At 41.9% G+C, this 26,175-nt stretch overlaps 1 protein-coding gene across 2 annotated transcripts in view; it reads right to left on the reverse strand.

Annotated features, from left to right (window-relative positions):
- Window positions 1-26,175, reverse strand: part of LOC140251720 (vascular endothelial growth factor receptor kdr-like) — a 118,130-nt gene that overhangs the window by 9,395 nt on the left and 82,560 nt on the right. The window contains exons 14-29 of one of the 2 annotated variants that reach the window (XM_072335781.1): window positions 25,283-25,429; window positions 23,712-23,837; window positions 23,494-23,600; window positions 22,054-22,189; window positions 20,646-20,750; window positions 18,141-18,254; window positions 15,813-15,901; window positions 15,256-15,421; window positions 14,584-14,681; window positions 13,628-13,750; window positions 13,408-13,519; window positions 8,897-8,996; window positions 8,226-8,331; window positions 6,457-6,581; window positions 6,140-6,218; window positions 3,913-4,007 (exon numbers count right to left, since the gene is read on the reverse strand). In XM_072335781.1, coding sequence (XP_072191882.1) covers window positions 3,913-4,007; window positions 6,140-6,218; window positions 6,457-6,581; window positions 8,226-8,331; window positions 8,897-8,996; window positions 13,408-13,519; window positions 13,628-13,750; window positions 14,584-14,681; window positions 15,256-15,421; window positions 15,813-15,901; window positions 18,141-18,254; window positions 20,646-20,750; window positions 22,054-22,189; window positions 23,494-23,600; window positions 23,712-23,837; window positions 25,283-25,429 — 1,828 coding nt within the window. Of the gene's footprint in view, window positions 1-3,912; window positions 4,008-6,139; window positions 6,219-6,456; window positions 6,582-8,225; window positions 8,332-8,896; window positions 8,997-13,407; window positions 13,520-13,627; window positions 13,751-14,583; window positions 14,682-15,255; window positions 15,422-15,812; window positions 15,902-18,140; window positions 18,258-20,645; window positions 20,751-22,053; window positions 22,190-23,493; window positions 23,601-23,711; window positions 23,838-25,282; window positions 25,430-26,175 lie in introns of both variants that reach the window. The other variant, XM_072335780.1, reaches the window with a different exon arrangement.

Consider the following 26,175-nt stretch of genomic DNA (forward strand, 5'->3'; position numbering starts at 1 on the left):
GAGGCACAGGGAACCAGAGATTGCTTTATTTTTTCGGCATGGAAAGAAATGAAAGGGTTATTTCCTCCTCTAATAGCTATGTCTGTTTGCTGTTTGCTTTAAGACATCCTTGATAGTGCTGTGCAGTAGGAATTTACTCCTGGGTCCCCTCTGGCTGTATCACTGCTATCAGTAGCTGCTGGCAAGGAAAGCTCAAGGGATTAAGATCAAGAATTCATTGTTTTGAAGCATTTCTAACCACGAAGCACAGCTAGACTAAAGTTCTAACAGGCCAAAATCCTGCACTGAGAGTATGTCCCCTCATGAGGCTGGTCACCTTTCTGAAGTTGAAAGCACCCAGAATGGAAGCCTCTGACTTTAGCTCTGGCACTCAGAAGGCAGTGAGATGAAAAGCACTGCAGTCAGAACCAAGCAGAAGTCTTTGCCACTACAAGCATATAATGTGATAGTACAAAAACTGGGCTTTACATAACTCTTCCAGCAGGTACTAACTCAAAGCTCCGTGCATATGGGAAGCCCACATTGGGTCTTTGTACGAAGTGCTACATGACACAACATCAAGTGCATCTGCTGTCTCAGTGTGCTCATCACAGACTAAAAATCTGCTGAAACTAAGTTCTACTGTAGAGTAAAAGTATTTCCACACTTCATTTTTCTGTTACATCAGAAAACATCAGCTGGGCTGCACTGTTGTTGAACAGCTTGAACCTGGACATAAATGTCTGATGCACCTGAACAGCAACATTGAACACCAGTCTTGGTGACCTGCCTTAACTCCACTTGGGCTCTGACAAAGACAGAGCCTTCAGAAATGGGCCCTGGGTGCAGCGTCAGAACACTGAGCATCAGAAGAGCCTTGTGGAGCCTGGCCAGTGCATTATGGAGCAACTGGGTCTGGGAGAGAAAGAAGGGTGAGGATGAAGGGAGGACAGCTAAGCAGATATCAAGTCTGTTGTAATTTTAAACAATAACCTGATTATAGAGTCTCTGGGAGAATTGGAAAGCAGTGCCAGGCAGTACCCTGTTAACACTGTGAGATGAAGCCTGACACCAGAGACATCATTAAATCCCCCTGGCTGGTTGCACTTCCTTGGATGCCAGCTGCAGTGCCATTGTCCTGGTCAGTCCTTCTGCCCCTTGCTGCAGCTTTGTGCTGCAGCATTACAAGATACCTAAGGCTCAGACATGGTCAGTGCAGCTCAACAGTAGTCCCAGGCTCAGAGCACTAGATTCACCTTGAAGGTTCATCCTATGGTGTGTAGTGTTGCCATATTTTAAACTTGTCAGAGAAATGATAAGATGGATAGAAATACAGAAGATAGACAAATAAGCAGCAAGGTTTTGGCAAAATAATAAATGCAGCCACCCTGGTTTAGAAAACACGCTAAGCCTTTGAACAGTTTTGTTTTATAAAAGAAAGACTGTTTGAAAAGGATCCAGGGTAAGTGTTTCTGAGAGGGAGATGTACACAATTAACAAGGGTGACTTTATCTCCCTTGTTAAACCAGAATCCCTTTCCAACCTTTCTAAGACATTTGGAGACTGTTCCACGTGTTTTTCAGGCTTTTTTTTCCAAGTTAGCAGTGCTGGGGGGCAAGCACTGTCATGTCTCAAATGAGAGGACACTGAGATGCTACTCAAGTACGTAAAAGCAGCGTTCTTTGTGCCAATGGCAGTCTGCATGGTTAAAAAGAAAAAGCTGGCAAAATAGCTGGACCTCATACACTCGGTGAAAGGTCTGGCCAAGGGAAAACATCTTCCCATTTTCCTGACAGCAGCTCAGAGGGATTTTCTGGAAACCCTGAAAGAACAGACTGTTAGGGGATTTCTGTGTTTCTGCATCTGGCTGGATGTTGAGTTCTCAGCAGAAAGCTTTGAAGAGCGAGAGAGAACCTTGTTCTTCCCCAGTTTCTTCATATCCAAGGGTGGAAATGCCGTAGGGAAAGTACAGTCAGAGGTGGCTAAAATCTCCTGGTCAGGTTTTACCAGGGAGACTGCGTGTGTTGTGTGCGTATGTGCTGGAATTGTGTCAGCTTGACATCATGCAGCGGAGAGGTGAATCAGAGCAGGTAAGTGGTGTGGCAATACAGTTCCTGACATTTGAGCAGCTTTTTTTTAGAGCTGATGCCATTTGGTTTCCATAGCAATGCACTGCGCTGTGCAGAAATCCCCTCGGCACGTGCGTAGGACAGATACACGAACCCTAATCCCAACCTCTGCTAGTCCTGTGCCAAGTGTGTGGGCGTGCTGCAGACAGTGCTTCTGAGCAGCAGGCTCCTAAGGGCACACTCATGTCCTGCAGCATCTGAATGCTCCCTGCTAATGCTGCAAGGCTTTCTACCCTTAGTTGGGCAATCTTTTCCCTTTTCTCCTTTCTGCTTGTCTCTTGCCATCAAGCATTCATATAGGAATATGTAGTTTTAAGGTCTGAAAAGACAAGGTAAGCTTCTTCAGAGTTATATCTCCTCTGAAATACTTTTATATTCTCACTGTGCACTTTCATGTCAGCTCCCCCATACTGTACAGGAATTGTGATAGCCTTTTTTTACATCTTTTGTCTCTCTTTAATGTGACAAACTGTGTGACTCAATGCAAAACAAGAAATTGCTCTGGTGGGAAAAATCTTTGAGTTTAATGCAGAGGAAACCAACAAAAATCTCATCAACGGATTTCAGAGAAGACTCTAGGCAGTTCAATTAAAATGCAATTAGCTTAATTAACTGAGTAGTATGGAATCCTTTACTCTAGGATTGTTTTTTAACAATATTTTGAGTCACTTGTCTCTGAAATTCTACATGTTGGCTTCTGAATCATTACATGGGTTATTACAGCTATTATTCATTTTGACAAAGGTAAAAATGGGGGCCAGTTTCATTGCTAGGTTTGCTTCCTGCCTCTGCCTGACTGTTACAGAAATGGAAAGAACTGCTAGCTAAGAAAACATCTGCTTTTGTTCTGCTCTGATGGACTGTACCACGAATGGATAACATACAGCAAACACTGGCACAGCTTCTACTTGTAAACTAAGCAACAAAAATGCAATTCATAGGATTATGCAGGTGGTGAGATTAAAGTCTTCTCTGGAGGACTGTCGTGACAGTTGTGAAACAGCAATTGAAGAACTCACAGCACTGGTAAATGCACCTTACAAAAATCTGTAGTGCTTAAACTATCTTTTACTAAACATTCCTTCCTCATTTTTCCCACATCCCACCAATTGCAAAGGTGCCAGTCCTATGCATCTAAAATTAGAAAGAGCTTTGTTACTGGTATAATAATAAATGTTATTCTCTGGATTACTCATTCACAGTTTGCAAACTTTGTCCCACCAGTAAAGGAGAACGCTACAAAGGTAGTCAAGAAAAAGCCAAAGTAGAAGTGTATGCCTCAAGCTGTTTTGCTCTTAGCATTTGTCACGAGCAGAATATTCTGTCCCAGCAGATTAGAGCACGGACAGGAGAAACCAGCTTCACCAGAGAGCACTCTTCTGTTTTTTGGATGTGACTCAGAATTGCAAAGCAACTTGGCTTACTTTGGCAAAAGGTGTTCCATTGGTTGATGAGACATTACGTGTTCAAAGCTGATGAAATGAGTTTTCATTTTTATCACAAGAATCGATATTCTTCACATTATTTAACCTTCCTGTAGTATAAAAACAATAATGCTGCATCCCTTTCAGAGACCTAGAGGTGTCTTTTATGTTCAACTTCTTTCTGGAAACAGTTTACATCATAGTTTTCTTGATCTCGAAATACACTAATCATGACCTTTCTGTTACAGTTGCTTCTCCTTCTAGCTTGTTTAGAAAGTGTAAGAGCTTTCATTATGGAATCAGAAACAGAATTATAAATTTTGGAGGCATTTTCCTGAATGGCACACTGACTTCAAAAGAAATGCATCAAAAGTACTCACGCAAGTGCCATGATCCCGTAAGGCCAGGAGCGGATTTCCAGCCTCTTTGGGCTTTTTATCTCATCTGATGTTAACACCATCCCACTGTCTGACTCCTGGATAGCAAAAGGAGGAGAACATCAGCACAGTGTCAACATGGAGGACTCTGAAATTAGAAGCTGTATACCCTGGGGAGAGTGTGGAGAAGTCAAACTAAACCAGTGCTGAAATCAGTGCAATAGGAAAGCCAAAGAGCCAGTAAAAATAGCAAATTCTAGCTCTTTTATTTTGTGATGATACAGCTTTTGGCCCAGAACTTCACCTCATAAAATTGTCTCCAGCTACAGAGCAGACAATACAAGGGCGGGAGAATCCAATTTCTCCTTCACTGTGGCCTGCAGAGGTTGGAGCTCCCTGTCCACACAGTTATCAGTGCAGTACTGACAGGAAGGTGACCACCTGTAGATGTGATACTGCAGCGTTACACGTCGATATTTCCGTGCTGGATCTAATGTGGGAGCTACCAGCTACTCTGATTATTAAGATCATGGGCATTGTCAGGGAGAGCTGGACACCAGCCATCAACCTGCAAGGCACATGTCTGCATCAGAACTTTCAATTGCGTGCTATCTAGTGACATGCTTAACACAGAGATACGTCCAGTTGGTATAGGAAATTAAGCCCATTCTTCTGATTTTTCTCTTATCAGAGCCAGTATTATCAGTTTTCAGCCAGCTGGTCCTGATTATGCAGCTATTTAGCCTGGATTTCTCTCTGTCTTTTATCTTTATTATTTCCCCTTAAAATAACATGCTCTAGAAATAATTTATCTCAGTGTTCCTTTTCAATCTTCTTACAGAAAAATTGTAAAAAAAAAAAAAACAACATAAAAATCTTAACAGATACTACATAAAATCAACAGAATGGCAGGAAGGTGTGGAAGAGGTTTTGAGCTCCTGGGCAACTTTTGGAAATAATGACCTAATCAGCATGAATGCCTTGGTATTTAAGATAATTATAGTAATTCAGATGCATTTACTTAGTCCAAAAATAGATCATACCATAATTTTCTTCAAAAGATTCTCATTGATACCTCTCACATTCACTTCCAACCTGTTAATGTATCACCCTTTTATTTTTTTGAAACTTTCCTCCCTCCACGTAAGGACTTGCTTTAAAATGCCATAAAGAAGGAGCGCTTAGTAATACTTGTGCTGGCAGCAAAAATCTCTCACTGATATCAGATCTATCTACTAAATGTCTCCACATGGTTCTGAGGAACAAATCTTTATCTGGCAAAAGGAGATACGGGAACCAGAGGAAATTCTAAGCCCCTAATCCCTGAAGATGCACTGATAAAGGCACAGGAATTACATTCGGCAGAATGCTAGGGAATAATTAGCATCAATTCTGTGCTCCCAAGGGAGCATTAGCTGGGTGTGCTGTGCTGTTCCCCAGCAGCAAAGCAGACAGACTGGTGTGCTGATAGATGACTGCACACATTCTTCTATTCTTTTCCTTCTCCTGGAAGGTGATGCCTTCTTCCATTTCTAGCCAGTTTCTTCTACTTTGTACCTGCCTCAAACATGTATTGCAAAGGTCTCTCTTTAGTGGCACAGGATCTGTCATTGAGGCAAGTGGAGTGTGCTGCAGCCAGTCATTATCTGAGTAAATTTACGGGTTTTGTTTGTTTTCTTTGTTTAAAATAAGGAAGTAAAAAAATAGAAAAAAACTCCACCCCAGAACCATCACTTCAGAGGAAGCCAACAAGCCAAGCAACAAATTCTGCAACAAAAGAAGCCTCTGTTCTCCACTGGAGTGAAAATGAAACCTTTCAACACCCTCCCACATTCAGAGCCATTAAGCTATCAATAAAAATGCCCACCTAGAGTGGGGAAATTGCAAGCTAAAGCCCTCTGAATCAAGGAAAGCCAGTATTTATATCTTGGTCTAGTTCCGCCTGAACTGACCCCCTCACCATCCAGCTGTTGCCTGGTTCAGCCAGCTGGATTCTCCTTGGGACATTTTCTTCAAAGGTTCAATTTCAGTAGGCTGACATTTTCTTATGGGGAAAAAGCCAAACCAATAATGAGATATATTCCTGTCCAGCTGTAACATGAAGCTCCGCATCCTGACCAAAGCCAGTCTACTCAAACATGAGCTTCTCTTTAAACTACCTGAAACTATCTGTCATACTAAGTGCAGGTTCCTCTCTGTTGTCACACAGACCTGTTGTCGCCCCACTTACCTCATGCATCACTTTCTCCTTTCCCACTGAAACTTCATCAAACGTCTTCACACTCAGAGGACGCCTCTTGCTGCTGCTACTGAAAGATAGAAGGTTGAGGGGTGGAATGAGGCCCAGGCAGACACTGGTAGCTCAGCTAGCAGCCTTGCCACAGCTCCATTGCCATCCCAGTCTTTCTTTGTCATCTCTCATAATTAACAAACAATACTCTGACAAGTATTTTTGTCCAACTCACTCATAACAGTCACACTGAAAACAACCCAGCTACATCAAATCTCCCTCTCCCTCTCACCAGTGCTCAGAGGTGTTCTTCTTACCCAGTTTCCACTGCGCTCCAGCGATTAACACAGTTGTTCAAATTTTCCTCCACAGGGCAAGTTTTGGAGTTAGGCTCTCCATCAGGACACAAGGTAATGTTCAGTGGGATGTAGTCTTTACCATCCTACAAAGTAATTAGCATAAGAGAGCACAGAGCTGGTAAATACAGTTTAATACCGCATTTCAGATGTTACCATATTACACAGGGCTTTACACTGGGAAAGGACCATTTTTTGTTTTAGTCGTACATTTCTGTAAAGCAATCATTAATGTTCTTCATAACACATGGAAGTTGGAATGTGTAACTTTATACAGCATTTACTGCGTGGAAAGCTTTGTATGAGGAAAATTGCTCACTTTGCATCATCTATGACATAAAAAGGTTGAAAACTCTCTAACTCCCCAGTGGCCATCTGCAGTTGGTCTGTTTTCTCTTCCCGGCACCTGTCTGAGCCTTGGCCCCACCGATTCTCACAGCACTTGCAGGACTTGCAGACATCCCTTGCACATGGCACAGAAGAGCCAGGCACACAGAGGGGTCAGTGGGTGTGCAGCCAGCAGCCGGCTCTGCTGCCTTTCACAGCAGCGCCCTCGGTGAGTTTGCATCAATTTCCTTGTGATCACTGCTGCATTCCAGATGCTTGGCTGTTCTGCCCCAGTGAAGGGGAATGGAATTTCACTGATTTACCATTTCTCAAAGCAATACCTTGCATTGCCATTGTGCTGCGAATTTCAAGGGGCCAGTGTTAGGGACACTAAAATCCAAAGTTAAGCCATGAATTTTAGAGGAGGGAGCAGGAAGTCACAGAGTCCTTATGGCTGATACAGTTTTATCACAGTTTGGAATTGGTTAAATAATATTGCCTACGTGGAGACTTTGCTTATTATCAGCTTAAGGAGTTGCAGCTTAAAAAGAGCCAGTCCCTAGAAACACCTCAAGGGATTTTATTTCTCATCCTTACAAGAAATTGGTGCCACAGGTTTAATGGAATTCAGTTCGCATATTAATAAACTTTGCATTGTCATTTACACCACTGCAGAAATCATCAGAAATTGCCAAGCCCTAAAACTGTTTGTCCAAATTTCCTTTTGTTTTTGAACCAATTTAGTACCCTGTTCCCTTATCATGATTTTTATATCTCCTTAATTTACTTCCCTTTCAGCACAAGGCTCACAAGCTCTTCATATTGAAAACTGGGCCCTCTTCAAATTGGCTTCATTGAATTTATTTACAAATAGGAGAGAGCTGGAGGAGAGTTGTAAACTGACAGTTACATAATGGATCAGGCTGTTTTTACTGAGGAAGGAAAGCGATTCACTATTATGAAATTAATAATTACGTAATTGACTTTCTGAGATTCACACTGCATCCTTTTAAAGCTCCTAAGAGCGCTGATGAACATAAGCTCAGAAACTGAGACAGTTCATCTCAGCTAGCAGTTTACTACACTGAAATCTAATTAAAATTGTTTGTGAGGTAAAGCAATATTGTTCCTCTAAGGGGCAAATGAGCTGTTATTTAAATAACTGTACTGTAAATTTCTTTTATTGGATATAGATAAACTTCTAGTTTTGAAATATAACCCCTTTTGAATAATAAACATTTTCTTTACTCATTTCAGCAGCTTGTAACACTTGTTATGAAATTGAATCTAATATTGCTGCTTAGCATAGTCTTTACTTGTGTACAGGCACTTACATATCCACACACACACATACATATTTATATAGGTCCATGTTTACTGAAGAAGTATTTGTGTTGCTGTACCTGCTGTACATTGGCCTGAAGAAGGTCTCCTAAGCGCTCTACAAGCTCAGTGAAGGTTGGCCTCTCTGTGGGCACTCCATGCCAGCAGTCCAGCATTGTCTGGTAGCTAGATAAAAACCACAGGTAATGAAAAAATAGAATGACACAATCTTTGCATCCAAACTGTTTTTTTCTGCTACTGCTTGTTTTGGTCCTCATTCGGGTAGTTTGGGATTAAGTTGTGTTCTAATTTCCATGTGCTGAAATTTCACTCTGGTTTCATGTGGAACATTTTTTAACCTATCTCTCATTTTAAAAGAGCCTGTAGGCTCTTTATTCTTGCCTGGCTTTGGACTGATTGGACTGACAGGTCCTACTGATGTTGCTGAAAAAAGTCATAGCTATGGATGCCAGCATACAACAGATTCCTGAGTTTACCTTCATGAACTATAACAAAGTTAGGGAGATCTGTTCATCTTGTCAGAGGTTGAGTTGACTAGGTTTTTCACTAGCATTCATCTGTGTTATCAGGAGATCCAATGTATGCACAACTACAATGTTTACTGAAAACAAAATGCAAAATACTGCTATCATCCAATGAGTTCTCCTTCCTCCTCCAGACTTATTATAATCCCCTTTGTGACACTTAAATGACATGCAGCATCTCTCAATACAAAACCAGGAGCTCTTACACTTCTGGAGTAGAATATTCTGGTGATCTCATCCGGGTTCCTTCCTTGAGCCGTCGGCAGAAGTCCTCATCTATCTGCACTCCGGGGTACGGGGAGGCACCTGATGGGAAAAGTAAGAAGGGTGCTCAGAGAATGAAACACAAGTTGGTGACATCTGCTGAGAAACTGAGATCGTCTGGAGTCTTGTAGTAAAAGAGGCTGGAGCAAAGAAAGGGCTGTAACCACTAACTGTCTAAACGTTTCAGTTGGCAACCCATTACAGACTCACTCTTTCTTTTTAGAAGTTTCAGTCACACTGCGTCCTCTGAATTTGTAATGTAGGAAGGACCACTCCAAGGTAAAACATGGCAGAAGAGAAATAAATGTTCTTAGTTTGAGATTTCAGATGACCTCTTGGTAAGGGATTTCTAGTCCATACGGTTAGCTATGTACTGTTTTCCAGGGAGACTGATTTCATTTATCTTCAGAGTAATAAATTAGTAATAAATTCAGAGTATTAATTGAATGTACAGTTCTCTGCAACTAATTAGAGAAAAAGGGCTTGTCACAACTTGTGATCATTGTTTTATGACATCTGTACTTTAAAATGTACCATAAATAGGAGGAGCAAACATCTATGGAAGTACCCAGGCATCTGAGTAATCTGAACTTCATAGGTAAAATTCAAGAGATGTCTGTACTAAAGTCTGAAAAGTTACTCAACCTATTGGAGAAAAACTTGAAAGATCTGTAAAGCTTCTTCCCTTCCTTCTCAGCAAAAGTTTTACATGTCATCCAGCCCCTGTCTTTCACATCTTGGCATCCTACAGGCTGGATGGTGAATTTGGAAGAAAATTTAATCAAGTCTTAATAAAGAGGATTGAATGGAATCTGGATCTGCATCCAGCCCTCGAGGAATCTGTGTATGTTTTACTGTCTACAGCATTCCTGTGTATTTATTTCCTGTATTTTTCCCCCAAGTTTGGAAACATCACTGAGCGCTTTGCTCTTGGAGGTACCACAAGCACAGCAAAAAATCTTTTGGAGGAAAGCAGAGAAGAGGATGCCAAAATGTGACTGTTCCTAGAATTATTCTATTCTGTGAATCTGAGCACTCAATCTGCAACACTATGCAGGGGTAGAAGTCCAGGGAACTCCATAAGAGGGCAGCTCAACACAGCAAATAGGCTCTGATGGCATTCAAAGTTCGGAGGTGCTTAGCCACAGTATATTCCTTGATGTGCAAGTATCAGATCACAGTGTCAAGAGTGTTCCCTGGAGCTATGTATATTAGGAATAGTCAGGAGTATCATTTCTGCTTTGCATCTTGATTTTCCTTCCTCATTTTGTCTTTGTTCTGTCATTATGATCATAATAACTTTCTTATGTAACATTCAGCTTACATGGCATCACGCACTGGCCAAAGATCTCTAAACATGCTTCCATCAGCTCTCATGATCTTTCCGATTAAGTGAACAGATAGGCACTACAGCACTGTTTACCCAGAGTTAAACTAAGCAAAAGGCATGGATAGGTATAGGGTCTGGAAGCACTGACTGTTGTCCATGCTACTAAACTGACACTTGTACATCTCCTGACCTATCAATAGCTTGTCTTTGTATCTGTATAGGTTGACTGGGACTGAGACCTTGAAGACAAGGCAGTGGAACTGATTGGGGAAGGATGGAGAATTCCATTTGATCTGTCAAAGAATCATAGAATAGCTCAGGTTGGATAAGTCCTAAAAGGTCATCAAGTCCAACCACAACCTAACCATACTACCCTAACTCTAACAACCCACCACTAAATCAGGTCCATGAGCATCACATCCAAACCAATTTTATACTCATTCAGGGATGGTGACCATCTCCCTGGGGAGGCTACTCTAAGTGCTTAACAACCCTTTCTAGAAATAAGTTTTTCCTGATATCCAACCTAAACTTCCCCTGGCACAACTTAAGGCCATTTCCCCTTGTCCTGTCACCTGTCACCAGCGAGAAGAGACCAACCCCTCTCTCACTGCAATCAACTTTCAGGTATTGAAAGAGAGCAATAAGGTCTCCCCCTCAGCCTCCTCTTCCTCAGACTAAACAGCCCCAGTTCCTTCAGTAAATCAAGTCAAGTAAGTTGAGTTACCTATTCACGATTACATCACTGTTCAAAGCAACTGCAATATGTTGGTGAGATCAAGTACAGGGAAGGCAAGGATGAACTGCCCTGAATTATGGTTGCAAAGTGTTTTGTTAGTTCATATTTTGACCGCTGCTGGCCTCCTACTAGCTGAAGGCAGTTCAGATCTCAAAAGTAGGGAAATCTCTCTTTCCCACCTCCACTCAACATTGTACTTCATATAGACTACCTCATAACTTGGATTTGGGATGCTGAGACAGCTTAGGAGAAATGTAGGCTGAAGCATATGGTATAAGGTATAAACATTACATTTTCCTTAGGGGAAATCTGTTTCAAAATGCTCAAAGAAGTGGCATGCATTTGATATAGTAGTACTCTTTTGATCTTGGTTTTATTTTAGTAGGATAATAAGATGCTGATGTTATACAACCAGGCACTACTTGTTTACATAATTACATTTGATTACCTTTTGAACAGTGCATATTTAAATTCCAAGGGACATTGCCATTCTGTAAATGCCTTCAGGATCTATTAGGAATTGCTGGCACTACCTGACATGAGATGTGCTGGCTCCATTTACATAACACAGAGCTCAATGCAAACCCAGCCCCAGATTAAAATAAACAATCTTTCCAGTTCTGATTTCCCTGTATGCCACCAAAACAGACCCAGTCTGCCAGCCTGTCAAGAGGAAGCCCATCATGCTTCATTCAGCTGCTGACCCTGGCGGGACCCACATCCAAACCAACTCTGCATTTTGCTAGTCAGAAGCTGTTATTTTTTTTCCGAGGCTGCTAAGTCTGTGGGACCCTGTAAAAAGCAGCAGTTGTAAGTGGGAGCTAAAGCATGCCCTGTAGCAATGACAAATAACTTTCCTTTCCCTGGCTCTCAAATATCTGTAAAACTTATATAAGAGAGTTCAATCAGTGACACAAATCCTTAATTAAATATTTATCGTGTGAGCTGCAGATGTGAGTGGTGCCAAACCACAGGCATGCTTGGATGATCTGAATGAAAACCCTCTTAAGAGAAAATGTCTTGGTTTTGAGCCTGTGCCATAGACTGAGGAAAGCAGTTTGGATCTACGTCACAGTGAGGGCAGCAGCTCTACGAATGGCAGCCCTTGGAGTAAGCAGCATGATCCTGTTACAGAGCACTGGAAGTGTTACACCAAAGTAGCAAACCTGTAAATAAATAGAGCTAGGCTGGGGGAAAGCAACACCTGCCACTTGCTTAATCATCTGAGTGTGAACTTTCTTTTGCAAGCTGATGTAAAATAGAGAAAAGTCCAAATCAAAGATTTTTACTGAAATCAGGTTGTGTTCTTTGCAAACAACAATGAATAAAGTTTGAGTTAGAAACACCTCTTGACTTTGCATCCAGATCTGGACTCGGCATCTTGAGCCCAATCATGAATTACATCTGATCCGTGGACCAAAGATAGTAGGAGACTGCAGAGTTTGCTTTCAAATTCAGAAGCTTAAGTTGACAATTCTGCTTGTTTTCTTTTGTCTGCAAATGCTGATTAAGAAGCCAGAGCTGACATTCCTAAATTCCCTCAGGAAAACAAGACTTGCTGCTCTGTAAAGAGAATCTGTGAGCAGCAAAATCCAGCTCCCTTTAAGACTGCTTGTCTACATTTCAGGGCTTTATCTACTGGACAGTAACCAGGTCTCAGTGAAGCTGAGACTTCTAACAGCACCAAAAGATTAAATTTATGTAAAGGACGGTATTACCATCCCTTCAAAAACTTTGTGGCTTGCCAATGGTATGGCCAGAAGTGTATGCATTCTACCTGTTTGCTGCCAAAATGATTGAAGCAGAGCCTAGCTCCAGCTCTCATGTCAACCTGATGGCAGCTGTTGCCAGTACATTTTTCTTGTTTAAAATCTAACTTAGTTTTTGTGGGGAAGATAATCGACTGAGATAAAACGTGATGTGGGCAAACTCCTCAGTGTTTCCTGGTCTGCCACGAGCAACATCAGACCGCTGTTGTCAGCAGCGGTGCAACCCTCTGCAACCTCTGGGCAGCGCGGTTTCCTGAAACAGAGAGCTTAAAGGAAAACATGGTTTGATGGGGAAACTTCATTGCTCTCAAAGAAATATTTCACTCCTGAGTATCTGCGCCTTGCGTTATCTCTGTGCTCTGTTGGTTACAGTTACTACAAATGTCAAGTCCAGGGTTTTAAATTTTGCTTGGTTCCTGTCCCCGTCCCTGTATTCACTGCTTTCATGTACTTTGCCAGATGGAGCTCTTGCTGACTTTATTTTACACCTGATACGCACTGTACAATTGTACTAACTGAAACAGAAACATGACATCACACTATTATCTTTTGTCAAAAGTTTCTCATAGTAACCACAGACCCATCAGTTAGGAGAAAAAAAACCAACATCCTTACCTAGAGAAAATATTTCCCATAGCAGAACTCCAAAAGACCAAACATCACTCTGTGTTGTGTAAATCTTATCAAAAATTGCTTCTGGAGCCATCCATTTGAGTGGCAGTCTTGCCTAAGAATGCAAAAGACATAACACATTGCCAGAATTGTTGTTAACAATCTGCTCGAGTCCTAGAAGAATAAATATCTGAGATTAGCATTTTAGGTTTTTTCCACTTACATCTCCTTTCCGTACATAGTCAGGGTCTTTGTAAATGTCCCTGGCTAGCCCAAAGTCACAGATCTTCACCACGTTGTTCTCAGAAAGAAGGATGTTCCTTGCTGCCAAGTCCCGATGGATGCACTGCGAGGGAATGAAGAGAGGCAACATCAGGAGTTTGCCTGGACAGCAGTTGCAGCTAGAGCTGAAAGCATGAGACCTCCTTTGGAGATGGACAGATAAAGGTGCTTTTGATGTGAGAAGGTTAAAGAGAGGGAGAAAATAACTTGGGGAACAAACTAAGTATTGCAGTTCATCTTCAGATTCTTTTTCTGTATGAAATAATGTTCATGGTAATGGTGAGATGAAGGGAACGCTATTTTCCTGTTAATTATTGTTTGGTAAATTTGAGAGAGATCAAAAAGCAGCAGGAGCTACATTTGCAAATGCAGTCCCATGGGCATGTGTGAGAACAGGGTCATTTCACATAGGCAATTGCTGCCATGTAGCTTTGTGCTAAGTCCAAGCTCTCGATTTTGTTCATACTTTGGTATGTGTGCTACATTTTATTTATGAAAAAAAACAAGTCTTTCCACAGGTTACAAATGTACTTTATTTTTTTTTCCTGAGCAAAAACGTGTTCTTTGCTGATAGTCTCCACCATAACTGACATGCTAAACAAACAACTGTGTAGTCCCTCTCTGTTATTCAGCAGCACTTTACTGACCACACCAGAAACCTTACATAGAAACTTCCTGCATTCACCCGAGTCAATTCTGTGGATGGCCTTACAGTGTGGAGTCACACCTTCCCAGCCCAGAGCATGACAGAGCTCCTTGAGTGCTACTGACAGCTTAACCACTAGAGCTAAGGTGATCTCCAACACTTTACTACAAAATCAAGGAACAGATTACACAGGCCCAACAGCTAGTTGGGTTTCTTCATGCCAGATACCCACGATGTTTTAATGAACTCACTTTTCTGGAGGCAAGAAATTCCATCCCTTTTGCAACCTGGAAGCTGTAACAAATCAGATCCTCCAAAGTCAGTGGCCGCTTGTACAGATCTTCAGCATCTAGGAGAGATCACAAACAGCAGAACACTATAGAAGTAGTCCCAGAGCTTGTGGACGCTGGTGTTGCTGCCACACTGATGATCCCCGTCCTGCATCTGAGGACTGTTAGGTTCACGAGTTGTCTAAAATACTATGACTTCACCAGAGTCACAGTTCTGGCTTAGGAATCACTGACCTAGTGCCAGACCAGATGGCTAAGAGAGTTTAATCCAACATTATTCACATCATTTAGCTATGGGGAACACAATATCTGGGGATAAAAGAGAGGGGAACTATTTACAGTGTGTGAAGAGACAGGGGACAGATTGGGCCTAACAAATCTGGTAAAATGCTGCTGTTACTCCTACACAACAGGAGCAGCTTTCGTATACATATGCTATTGCAAATCTCTTTTTGTGAGAAAGTTGGAATGAGGCACAGGCAGGAGAAAGAATCTGTGGTTCCTGAAGCACACCATGCAGTGTAAGGGCTTGTAAAGTGTGCGACAGTGTGTATGGCACTGACCAGGCAATGGAAAGATAACTAACAGAAATCTTCACAATGAAAGATGTGGGATTAGGTGGGTTTCTTTTACCTTCTTCATCCTCTTCAGAGTCACTGTAACTCTTATCTTCAATAAATCCTGAGCTGGCAGAGCTCCCAGTGCTGGCTACACTCTCAAGGCGTCTCTTGATCAGCTCTGTCAAATCACTGCTGGACTCATCCAGGCTTTTCTCTGCTTGGCCAGAGTTCTCCTGGGACTAGAAATGGTATAAAACTGAGGTACTGAAAGTTATGCAATGGAGTGGCAGAGGGAGAGGAGAAAAGGTCCCCTGGAGATGCACTTAAACCATATTTGAAAACAATGTTCCCCGACTTCCTATTTATTAATACAGGTCCTCCCAATTTACTCTCATTTATCAATATTTCACCATGAAAGTTAGGTAGAAGCAGGCTAGATGAGAATAAGGGAAGAAGAGGATGGGAGTGAGGTCCTACAAGGAAGGACCATGTCCTTTTCTTGCTCATATGAATTGAAGCATGGTGTGAAAGCAGCCTATATAAATACCAACCCCCCGCGTTAATGCAGAAAAAACTGAACTTAAGGTCAGGGGTTGTTACTTCTTTGGCTTATGACTGTCATTCCTTTACCTTGTATGCAATGAAATCTCCTCGCTTTCCTCGTAGATAATTGGACAGATTTCCATATTTGCAATATTCTACTATGACCATTAAAGGACCTAAAAAAACATTGGAAGTCAAATGAGTTCTGAAGCACTGTATAGCACTTAACGTTACCTTATCCTCACAGATCCTCTTCAAAATGGGTAAATGCTATCATTGCTGTTAAATAGGTGAGGAATTTAGGAAACAGAGAAGTGACGCTCCAGAAGCACATAATCAACAGTAGATACAGAAAGAAGGAAATATAGCACTGATTCTTTTCTCCATTCAATGATGAATATTGGTATTTATTTCCTATTTACAGGCAAAGTAAAATTCAGAATTACAAAGAAGAATATGCACTCCCCTATGTTATTATGATTGTTTATCACAGAATCACAGCATCCTCTGTCTTTGCAATTGCTTGTTTTGGGTGGAGCTGATGCCAGTGGAGACAATGAAAGTGTGCTGGATCCTTCACAGATCCTATTGACCAGAGCTGTAACCTTCTCAGTGCAGTGACTGCACAAGCACAGCCAGCCCCAGGTCAGGGTGGTTCTGCTGCTGAGCACACAGCTTACCCCAGTTGGAGTGCTGGGGTCTGGCAGAGCAAGGAGATCTTAAGGGGATGTTTCTCTGAAGAATTCAAGGTCAAATGCTCCCATAGATGCTCCAGGCAAATGTGGATTCAAGCACAGCTTTGTAGCTCCTGATACTGATTTATACGTGGCTTTGATATGTTTCCTAGACATGACTTGCTCTGCATTTTATTTCTTCACTGTAAAGCACACATTGTGCATTCATTCTAAAGGTGCTTAGCATCAGACTCTCAGCCAAAGTGTCAAAATTTGTTATTTGTTATATTGCGAAAATAACGTATGTGCATACTTAATATCAATCTTCATCAGGAGTACCATTGTATGGTTATAAAAACCTAACACGGAAGGAAAGAACACCATATTCTGCAATGGCATTTTAATACTAACTCCTATCTCAGTGTCAGTCTTGAGAGCTCACAGCTATTCTTCTTCAGTCTGCAGCTGCATTGGGAAACTGAGCGGTTCCTAGGAGAAAAAGCTCCTCAGAGGATGGATAATCACAGTACCTGCAGTGTATTTTTCTAGGCAGACGGAACTCTGTCGCTGAAGTGGTTAACAACTATTGATGTCCTTGTGAGGCTGCCATGTTTTAGGCACCTGTTTGTTAGTCCACAACTTCTCTACTCACAATCCCAGCTACCTAGCCAAGCAGCTTATGTGTCTGAATACAAACTTTTGGGGTTTGTGTGCTCCAAGAATCCCTATGCGCTCCCCACTCCTGGCTCCCAGATTGCAGCAGGCTGATTGCTTTCTTAGAACTGGGAGGATCTTGCTGGGTGGAAGATTTCTCTCATCCTAACAAATCCACCTCGCTGAAATCCTATTTTCCCCACTTAAATGGACAACTCTGTGTTCTTTGGTAAAATGACAGTTTCAGAGTCTCAGATAACCTCAGATGTGTACACCATCTCTCTCACTCTTTCCCCTTTATTTTACTGTTTTCTTTGTCCTTAGCTCTCTTAAATGTCCCCTGGGGATTGTTTTGAAGGTTCATTGTAAGCTGTTAAAAGGCATCTTTTAGAGTTAACATCCTGAAGTTAAAGCACAGCATAGTAAGAGACACAGATGCTTTGTAGGATAGCATGGGAAGGGATGCTTTAGTGACAAAGGTCTAAGATTTATGGAATCTTGTGTTTAAGTCTGCACTTCCCAATAGATTTTTGCATGGTGTACTGTCATGTCATGTCAGCTCAACCCTTTGGAAGTCCATGCTGCTACTCCATTTGGCTTTGGACTGCCTAAGGCTGCCTGCATACTATGCAAAATGCCTGCCTTTGCCTAGCAGGAGTGAATTGCTTGGGAAGAGGAAGCCTCCAGTACTTCTTAGCCTGGTGCTTCTACTACATTTTAGACAAGGAGGGAAAGAAGAGGGAGAAGAAGGGGACAAGCACCTCTGAAATGATGTATGGTGCCCATGTGGAAGACTAAGGCACTGAACTGCAATGAAGGATCCCATCTCTCCGCAGTTCATATTCTCTTTTGTAAATGAACTTATAAAGAAGAAAGAAAAAAAAAAAGATGGAGAAGTGACACTTTTGGCTGGGGAAAGGTTTCAGAAGCCATTCACGGGATGCAGCCATATCTGCAGCAGTACAAGCACTCCTTGTTCTTCCATTAACAGTGTGTGCATGTGGGTGCTGCACCACAGATACATTGAAATGCCACTGTATCTGAGAAGGGTTTCTTCTCTGCTTCATACTTAGTGAGCACTTCTTACCTCCAGCTTTGGTGCAGGCTCCCAGCAGGTTGACTACATTCAGATGGTGTCCTATGTGGATGAGGATCTTCAGTTCAGACATTAAAGCCTTGCATTCATTAGTAGTTGCACATTCTGCTTAAGATAAACAGGAAAAAATAATCTTTACACAACAGGATATTTTCAACAGGACGTGGCAAGATCCTGTTTATACTTGGAAACAAAGCCACCCAGGTTATTTGCAGTATCTTTGCCCTTCAGACTCTCAGATAGATAATAATTCAGCTGCTTCATTGTTTCCTGGTGACCTTTATGAAGTGGAATAACACTATCTTTTGAGTGAGCCTTCCTTTCTCTAGAATGGGTTACAGAGGTTACTGTCCTGTAGGAGAACCTACCTAAATCAGATCCCAGAGAACCTTTGCAAGAGATGAAATTTGCAAGCTTAGTAAAGGAACAATCATTCTAAGCAACAATAACACACAGAATAATGTGCATCTCTTTTGGTAGCAGCGATGTGCAGCTTAGCAGTACTTCTTTACAATACCTATGAACATATTTCTATGCAGTACTGAACATCACTCCAATGCAGGTGTTGAAAAAACCCCCCACATCTGCAAGATGAGTTCCAAAAGGTACTGGAGAACATATAGCATTACTAAATCTCGGTCCTGTGAGATCTCATCGGCCCAAGAAATACACATTCGAACCAAGCTGAGGGGACTCTGTGTATAAACCATGATCTCCAGACTTCATGAGCACTGGTTAGCCAGCTATGCTGTACTTCCATTCTCTTTGGCTGCCAAAGTTAAGAAAGTCATTCTCAGTCCTGAATGGTCATCAGATGTTGACCCGTTTCCTCTGCCTTCCTTCCAAAACTGTCATGTCAAAATTTATTGCAAGAAAAAGGGGCTGCATCCTGTTTCCTCTGTTTTTGCTTTAGCAAAATCATGTGAGATTTAGGAATGAAAAAAGAGTTACATAACAGATTGTTGGTTTTTTTTGTAACAAATGTAACTGTTGGTATCTGTTGGTAGGATTCCCATAAACAAATTTTCACCAAACTGTGTGTCATAAAGAAGGAGTTACTTCAAGCCCAAGGTTTCTTCAGTCACTGGTGTCACAGATGTGTGTGTGGGTGGCACCTCTCCTGATTTACACTAGCATGAGCCAGAACACATGCCTGGTAACAGCTAAACAAAGCAGTGCCTGAAATGCTTCAAATAACCTAGTACATTAACATGTAACCTTCAAACCAGAAAAGATACTAGTCAGCTTCAAGGAAATGACAGATACATCACAATGACAGTAATGCAAACATCTCCAGAGCCTTTTTCTTTTCTTTTTTTTTTCCCTGAATGGATCAATTTAAGCAAGAGAATCTGGTTTATTTAGGAATATAATGAATTATGGGCTTGTTAGTTTGGGAACACCAGGTTAGAGCTGGCTGACCCCTCTAAGGGAGAAAAAGGTAAAATTAGATGGAAAAACTGTCAGTTTGGGCTGAATATGTGTGGGCAGGGTGAAGCTGACATGAGGATCAGCTGGGAAGCACAGCATGGAAGTGAATGAAAGCCCAGAGCTATCTAGGGCAGTAAGTTTTGGATGGAGTGTGGCTAGATCAGTAGTTTCTAGGATACATCAGGGATGTACGTGGAACAGAGGAAATGAGAACAAAAGATGATGATCTGAAGATCTAGTAAGTAATGCAGACAAGGGAGACTGAGTTTGGAGGATGTCCAGAGAGGTATAAACTGATGAGTTTGGCACTTGAGAGAGATGGGAAGTAGCAGAGCATCAGAAGCAGCTAGCAACAGAAGCCAAATGCTGTGATGGAAGAGAATTTCCCAGTTCATGGCATTGCAGGAGTTAATACAGTCATGCAGAGCAATGCTGAGCAATGTGGGCTGTGCAAAGCTATCCAATGAGCATTGACTGCCCCTCTGAAAAAATCCTACACGAGCAGCTAGAAATCTGAAGCTCAAGAAGCCAATGTGCTGGCTGATGCATTTATTCATAAGCTGTCCGCAGTGGCTTTATATGTAAATGTAATATGAAAGAATAGCCTCCAAGTTCATCCACTCCTCATTGCTGAATGGTAAAAGCTTTCCTTAATTTCTATAATTGCAAGCAAGTTGTCTCTAATTTACTCTCTTGGCACTGCTTTTTCTCAGCCCCTTGCACTGTTGTGCATCTGAAAGGGCTGTGATCGAAGGCTTAGATCCAATTCCAGACTATCTAGTGTAATTACATTCTGTAATCTGTTTCTCTTCTAACCTCATAGACCTGTAAGCTGCTGTTTTCCTCCTCTAGGGATACCAGACTCAATCAGCAGCACAGCATGGAGCACGCTTGTCATTTCCTACACGTTAACATCCATTCCGTTAGGACTAATTGCTCCCATATGGCAAACCCACTCCCTTCTGAACACAATGAACGTGACACTTGTTTGGAACTGAGAACTGGAAACCTTATTGCCCACATATTCCCTGAGGAGTCTCCTGAGTATCTCAGAGGGATATGTACCTTTAAGCATTTTTACGGCAACTGTTTTGCAGGTTGAAGATTTATCAATGCCAAAAGCAGATGCTTCCACCACCTTCCCAAAAGCACCGTGACCCAGTGTTTTACCTAGAGAAGCAAGAGTCAAGAGTGAGCCAAAGGGGGCTTAAAACAGTCTGCATCAAGTAAGAGGGAATCATGCATTCTCAGCTGTGCAAGAAATACAAGGCTCCAGCACCCAGCCACAACGTAGACTGACAGTCAACAGAAGCCTGTATCACATATTTGCAGTATACGGATATAAACAGTATGATTTATATCCATATGACTTTAATGCAATACAGAATGTGATAGAACAGAGTAGAATAAATAAATCTGGATTCAGCTGAAGGCAAGCCTGAATACATATATATATATGGCTTAAGGGTAATAACAGTACATACAGTTATCCTCAAGCCCTGGAAAATCTGGTTAAATGTGGAATTGTGGAACCCTAATCTCATGAATCACAGTCATGGAGATAGCCCGCTAAGGCACTCAGACAGCCAGAACCCTTTGACCCTTTAGCTATTGACTTTTATTTGAAGTAAAAACTATATTAAATGGAATTTCAGGTGATGATCTTTCATCGTTTCATGTTCATTAGAATTTTCAGGCCCATACCACCTAGTCTGCTCCGAGGGCTCTGACTCGTAACGCAGTGGGGTCCACTGGGCATCGTGGTATGGCCAGTTTGAGCCCATGTCCCACCACCTTCTCTCTCTTTTTTTTGTTACGTTTGATCTGTTTTCCCTTTTCTTCTGCATTCTCCAGTTTAATCACCAATCACACACGCATGCACATATATTCCCTGCAGTCATTGCTGCACACAGATGTTGCTGTTTCTCTAAGCAAACACAGTCTGCTTTTTACATTTCTTCACTCTATCATCTGTTCAGATGAGTTCCGTTAAATTTCGTTTGTTTTTCTTGATAGTTCTTTACAGCTCAAAGCCAAGTTTGAATGGTCGATAAATACTTGATTATTTGATGAATAGACTTCTTCAAAATAAAAATCTACTGTAAGACTGTAACCTTCCAGATTCACCCCTTTCCCTGGTCCTCTATAGGAGGGAAGCCATGCTTTTGACAGGCACAGTATCTGCAGGTACCTTCCTTTCCCTGGTAAGAGTTTGGTTTCGCTTCTCCAAGGAACAGTAAGAGGTGATAACTGTTTTGAGAGACAACATCTTTGCTTTTCTTACCAAACTCCTTGTCTCACCTTGATTAATGATGACAATGAATTCTGTGACTTGGTGCCAATTCTCACCAAAGGATGGGAGCATGCCAGCCCTAAATGGTAGGCTGATTCTTAGATTGCATAACAGGTCCACTGAAATTGAAAAGCATTAGAAACCATCATTCTTTATAATAATAATCTCTAAACCACTCACCCAACCGCAGTCTGTCTCTTGGGAACTCCCATTTACTGCTGTCATAGGGAAGGCGGTCACACTGCTCATCAAGAGGCATTTCCTCGGGATCCATTATAATTGACAGGTATCCTGTTTTAATATCTGTGGCATCAGGCTAAAAAATTGGAAAAAAATTGTTCACAGTGTTTACTTTGCAATTCTAATGGGAGAGAGCTGTCATTTATAAGATGAAAAACAAGCAGGGGAGTTCCCTGTATTGCAGTCTTAACTCTGAAATTTATTCCGAACCATAAACGCATCTCTTCAGTTTCTTGCCTCTCCTTTCTTCTTATCTGGGAAATAAATGTTTATGCATGCCTGTCACTCATCAGCGTTGGGCAGAGTCTTGGATTAATGTTGATAAACACTCTGAGGACACAAAATCTATCACTGTCCTCTGGCTGTATCTATTAAAGGAAATCAGTTCTTTTCTCTGTGATCTCCATGAGCTTTGCTTGCTGGTGGCCTGCAGAGCACATTCTGCTCCATTTTCAGTGTAGCAACATTTTGTTTTGCAGACTTGAATCTGCACAGCTATCTGTTTTGTAGCGACTGCTTTAGTCAGAAGTTTAATTGAATATTTGATTAAATCAATTAATTTTTAATTTAAAGTTAGTTGAGATCTGGTGAATGTAGTTACTCTTAATGCTTCTCAGTGAGAAATCGTGATTTGGTAGAACCTGTGAGCAGATTCACGTGGGAGTAAAATATAATAGCAAATTTACTGTTCTCCACAGTATTTGGAACAAGGAGCAAAAACATGAAATTAATAACCGTATTTGTGGTAAGAGTGAAAATTTTATTTAAGTATCAGGTATCAGCACTAGGGCTGCATTTGGGTGAGCTTCAGAGCAGAGATCTGTGGTTGCTATTCTGTTGCTATTCTGTTTATGATTTGTTGTAGGAGAAACAGAGTAAAATTCCTTGAAACTTTACTGAAACTCTGGTTTTCTGAGTCACAAAGGGAGGTAAAAGAATACCAGAGTATGGAGATTAAATAAGCTCTGTGGTTTGGGCTCATTTCTAGAGTAAACATGCTAGAATTTTTCTTTGAACAGTGCTCCCTTCAATATCTGTTTCAGAGAAATCTTATTGGACGGCTGTTGAAATCAAGCCCTCGTTTTAGGGGATTTAATGTTTTGTTTTCAAATCTTGCAAGGCAGTTTGGCACGTAAAAAAGAAGTAGCCTGATTTTATGATACCATGGAAGTGGGTAGAAATCTTACAAGTACAAGTGATCTTTTGGGAAGGCTGGGGGCTGTCATCAGAAATCTTGGACTTATATTTTATAGGAACGTTTGTCACAGTTTTTCTACTATCTGTCCCAATCATTTACATTGACTCGACTTCAGCCCTAAATGCTGATGCTATGCATAAAAGGGGTCTCAGCGCCTTTGTGCTGTATGGAAGCTCTCTTACTTTTCTCAGTTTCCGAATGAAAAGGGTCAGAAGGAGCCAGAAGAGGGTAGCTGCGAGACCAGTGCAGACCAAAATGATAACTTCAATGTTGGATTTCTCCTCAGAACCTGCAGGTTAAACGTACAACCAGATTTTATATATAGCCAAAGCCCATGATTGATCAGTAGTTCTCATTAGTCCAGCAAAATATATGTGTTTTACCTTAGTTTAGACCTCACCTTGTATTTTAATGAAGGCTGATGTACTGTCTTGGCCCATGTCATTGGTTGCTTTGCATTCATAGAGCCCTTCATCATCCTTCTTCACTCTCTCAATGACCAGGGTATTATTTTCCATGGAAATTCCTGCAGTGAGGGATCTGGGTGAATTTTATTACAATAATCGATCTTCCTCCAAATGCTTTTAGGAGGCAGAGCACTGAAGATGAGCTTCCATCCATGCCTATGATGCTGCTAGGAGTCATTTTAAAGCCATGTTCCTCATTGTGGTTTGGCAATGACCTGACACCAGTTTAGACTGCTTGGGCATCACTTATCCTACACTGAATGCAGCTGTTAGTTTACTACAAGTAGACAGAGTCTCATAAAACTTTTATGGAATTTAGTGAGGTGATGAAAAGGTAATTTTTCTGAGTGCAACATTATACACTGAAAGAAAAGGAACTCAACGAAACTACTGGAGAAAGGCAGCATCTCAGAGGCTGTGGGAAGTGTTGGGAGTTCTATCACGTGAACATGGTCATCAGGTTGTATTGCTTCCCTAGAAAAATCCTGGCTTCACGGAAGGCCAGGAGCTAGTGATGGGTTGCCAAGAGAGACATGACCTAGGGAAGACCTACGTGACGCTTCTCCACATTTAATTTTCCTGATTTTGTGGTATGAAACTAAGATTTTATCTGTTTCACTAGGGAGGTGTTTGGGGCAGAAACAGGGAAGCATGTTGAGCTCTGAATCCAGTAGGGAAGGGCATTTTGCACTGCAGGGTGTTCTGCCTATGAATCTTGTCATTGTTAACAAGGGTACCGCATAATTTACCATGTGCCCTGCTGAAATATTTACCCTGAGGTGTTTTTTCCAAATATTTTATTTATGTTTCCATTGGTTGGATGTTACATGCTTGTCCCTCTAGAATTATTTATAAAATTTCAGTAGCTATAAAGAGTTTCTGCTCAGAACACTCTGATCTGAATTATGTATGATCCTAGATTTCCTACCTAGATGCAAAATTAAAGTTACAGGACTAGCTACTGACATGGCTTGACTAACTTGGAGGACATCTCAGGACAGAGAGATGAGGAGTTCCAGGTGCAGGTGAAGGAGCCCTGCCCCGTGCTAACAACAGCTGCTGCACCATTCTCCTTTCTGGGTTGTGAGAGATGAAGAACAGATGAGCCATACCATATCAAGCCTTGGCCTGACCATTGGGTATAATTGCTACAGTTCACGGCAGTGCACTGTGACCAGCACCAGGGATGTGTGGCAGTTCAGGCCTGTGTTCTCAGAGCCTCCCAGCAAGTAGGGAGTTATAGTTCCGTGCACTGCAGACACTGCTGCATGCAGGAGGAAAGCTGCATGAACAGGCAGTGAGTTGCAGCCAGCTGGCAGCTCAGACCTTGAAGTCCAAGTCAGAAACTGCTGCAGGGGTCCGACATACTTGGATTTGTGCTCATGTTTCAATAGGTCATGTCTGGTATCCCCTTTCAGCTACGTTGGCAGGTCGCTGCTTGTGGCAATCCCATAGTGCCTTTCATCATCACGCCTTAGAGCAGTGCTTTAGCAAGTGTGCTCACCTGATGCTGCTGAGATGGGGTAGCCATCCTTGCTCCATGTAACCTGTGGCTCTGGTGTTCCACTGACTCTGCACTCCAGGATGATCTTGCCACTGATATTAACCTCCAGATCTGTCAGATTCTGTAGGACATATGGGGCTGCCTTTGCTGCAGTCACAAAGAAAAACAATACGTAGTGAGATTCCAGGAGGCACCTCCTATACCTTGTCCCCTTGGGCCAGCTGCAGAGATCGGGTAGCAAAATTCCCCCAAAAGATCATGGGAGGAGCTCATCTGGCTTATTTTCAAGTTGCTTAACGGTAGATTCATCTCAACCTGGAACCCCCTCATGTTTCTCATCTTCTGAAGGAAGCAGAGCACAGAGAGTGGGCAGAGCAAGGGCAGAGCGGGTGCAAAACAAGAAGGGAAGAAGCAAAGGTGGATCCATTCTAAGGATTTTATCTCTCCCATGAGAGGGGTTATCTGCTTACTGCAAAGCGTGTTAACCTCCACTTTACAGAATAGAATACATTATGTTCACTTAAACAAGATGTGGGAAAGTAACTGAATAAAATCTCTAGCATAAAAAACACATCTATTTTTTCTTTTTTTGTCAGTAAGGAGTAGCTGATGGGCGTTCATACATTTAAAAAAAGCCTATTTGAAAGCTGGTTTCCATAGGAGGAGGGCTGGTTTGGAGAGGTGTTTGTGTGTGCATGCTTGAGAAAAACTGCATCTCTGACATGTGCCAGACAAACAGCAGACCCCAGTAGTTCTCACAAGGCTGTGATTAAGACTGCAGTTCTCCCATGGCTGTATTCCCAGTTTAACTGTGTTTTTCTCGTAGCCATCATGTGTAGGTGTCTGCGTAGGTGGAAATTTGACTAAATGAATGAATAAAATATCTGCCAGAG

The sequence above is a fragment of the Excalfactoria chinensis genome, chromosome 4, assembly GCF_039878825.1.
Source record: "Excalfactoria chinensis isolate bCotChi1 chromosome 4, bCotChi1.hap2, whole genome shotgun sequence".
NCBI lineage: Eukaryota > Metazoa > Chordata > Aves > Galliformes > Phasianidae > Excalfactoria > Excalfactoria chinensis.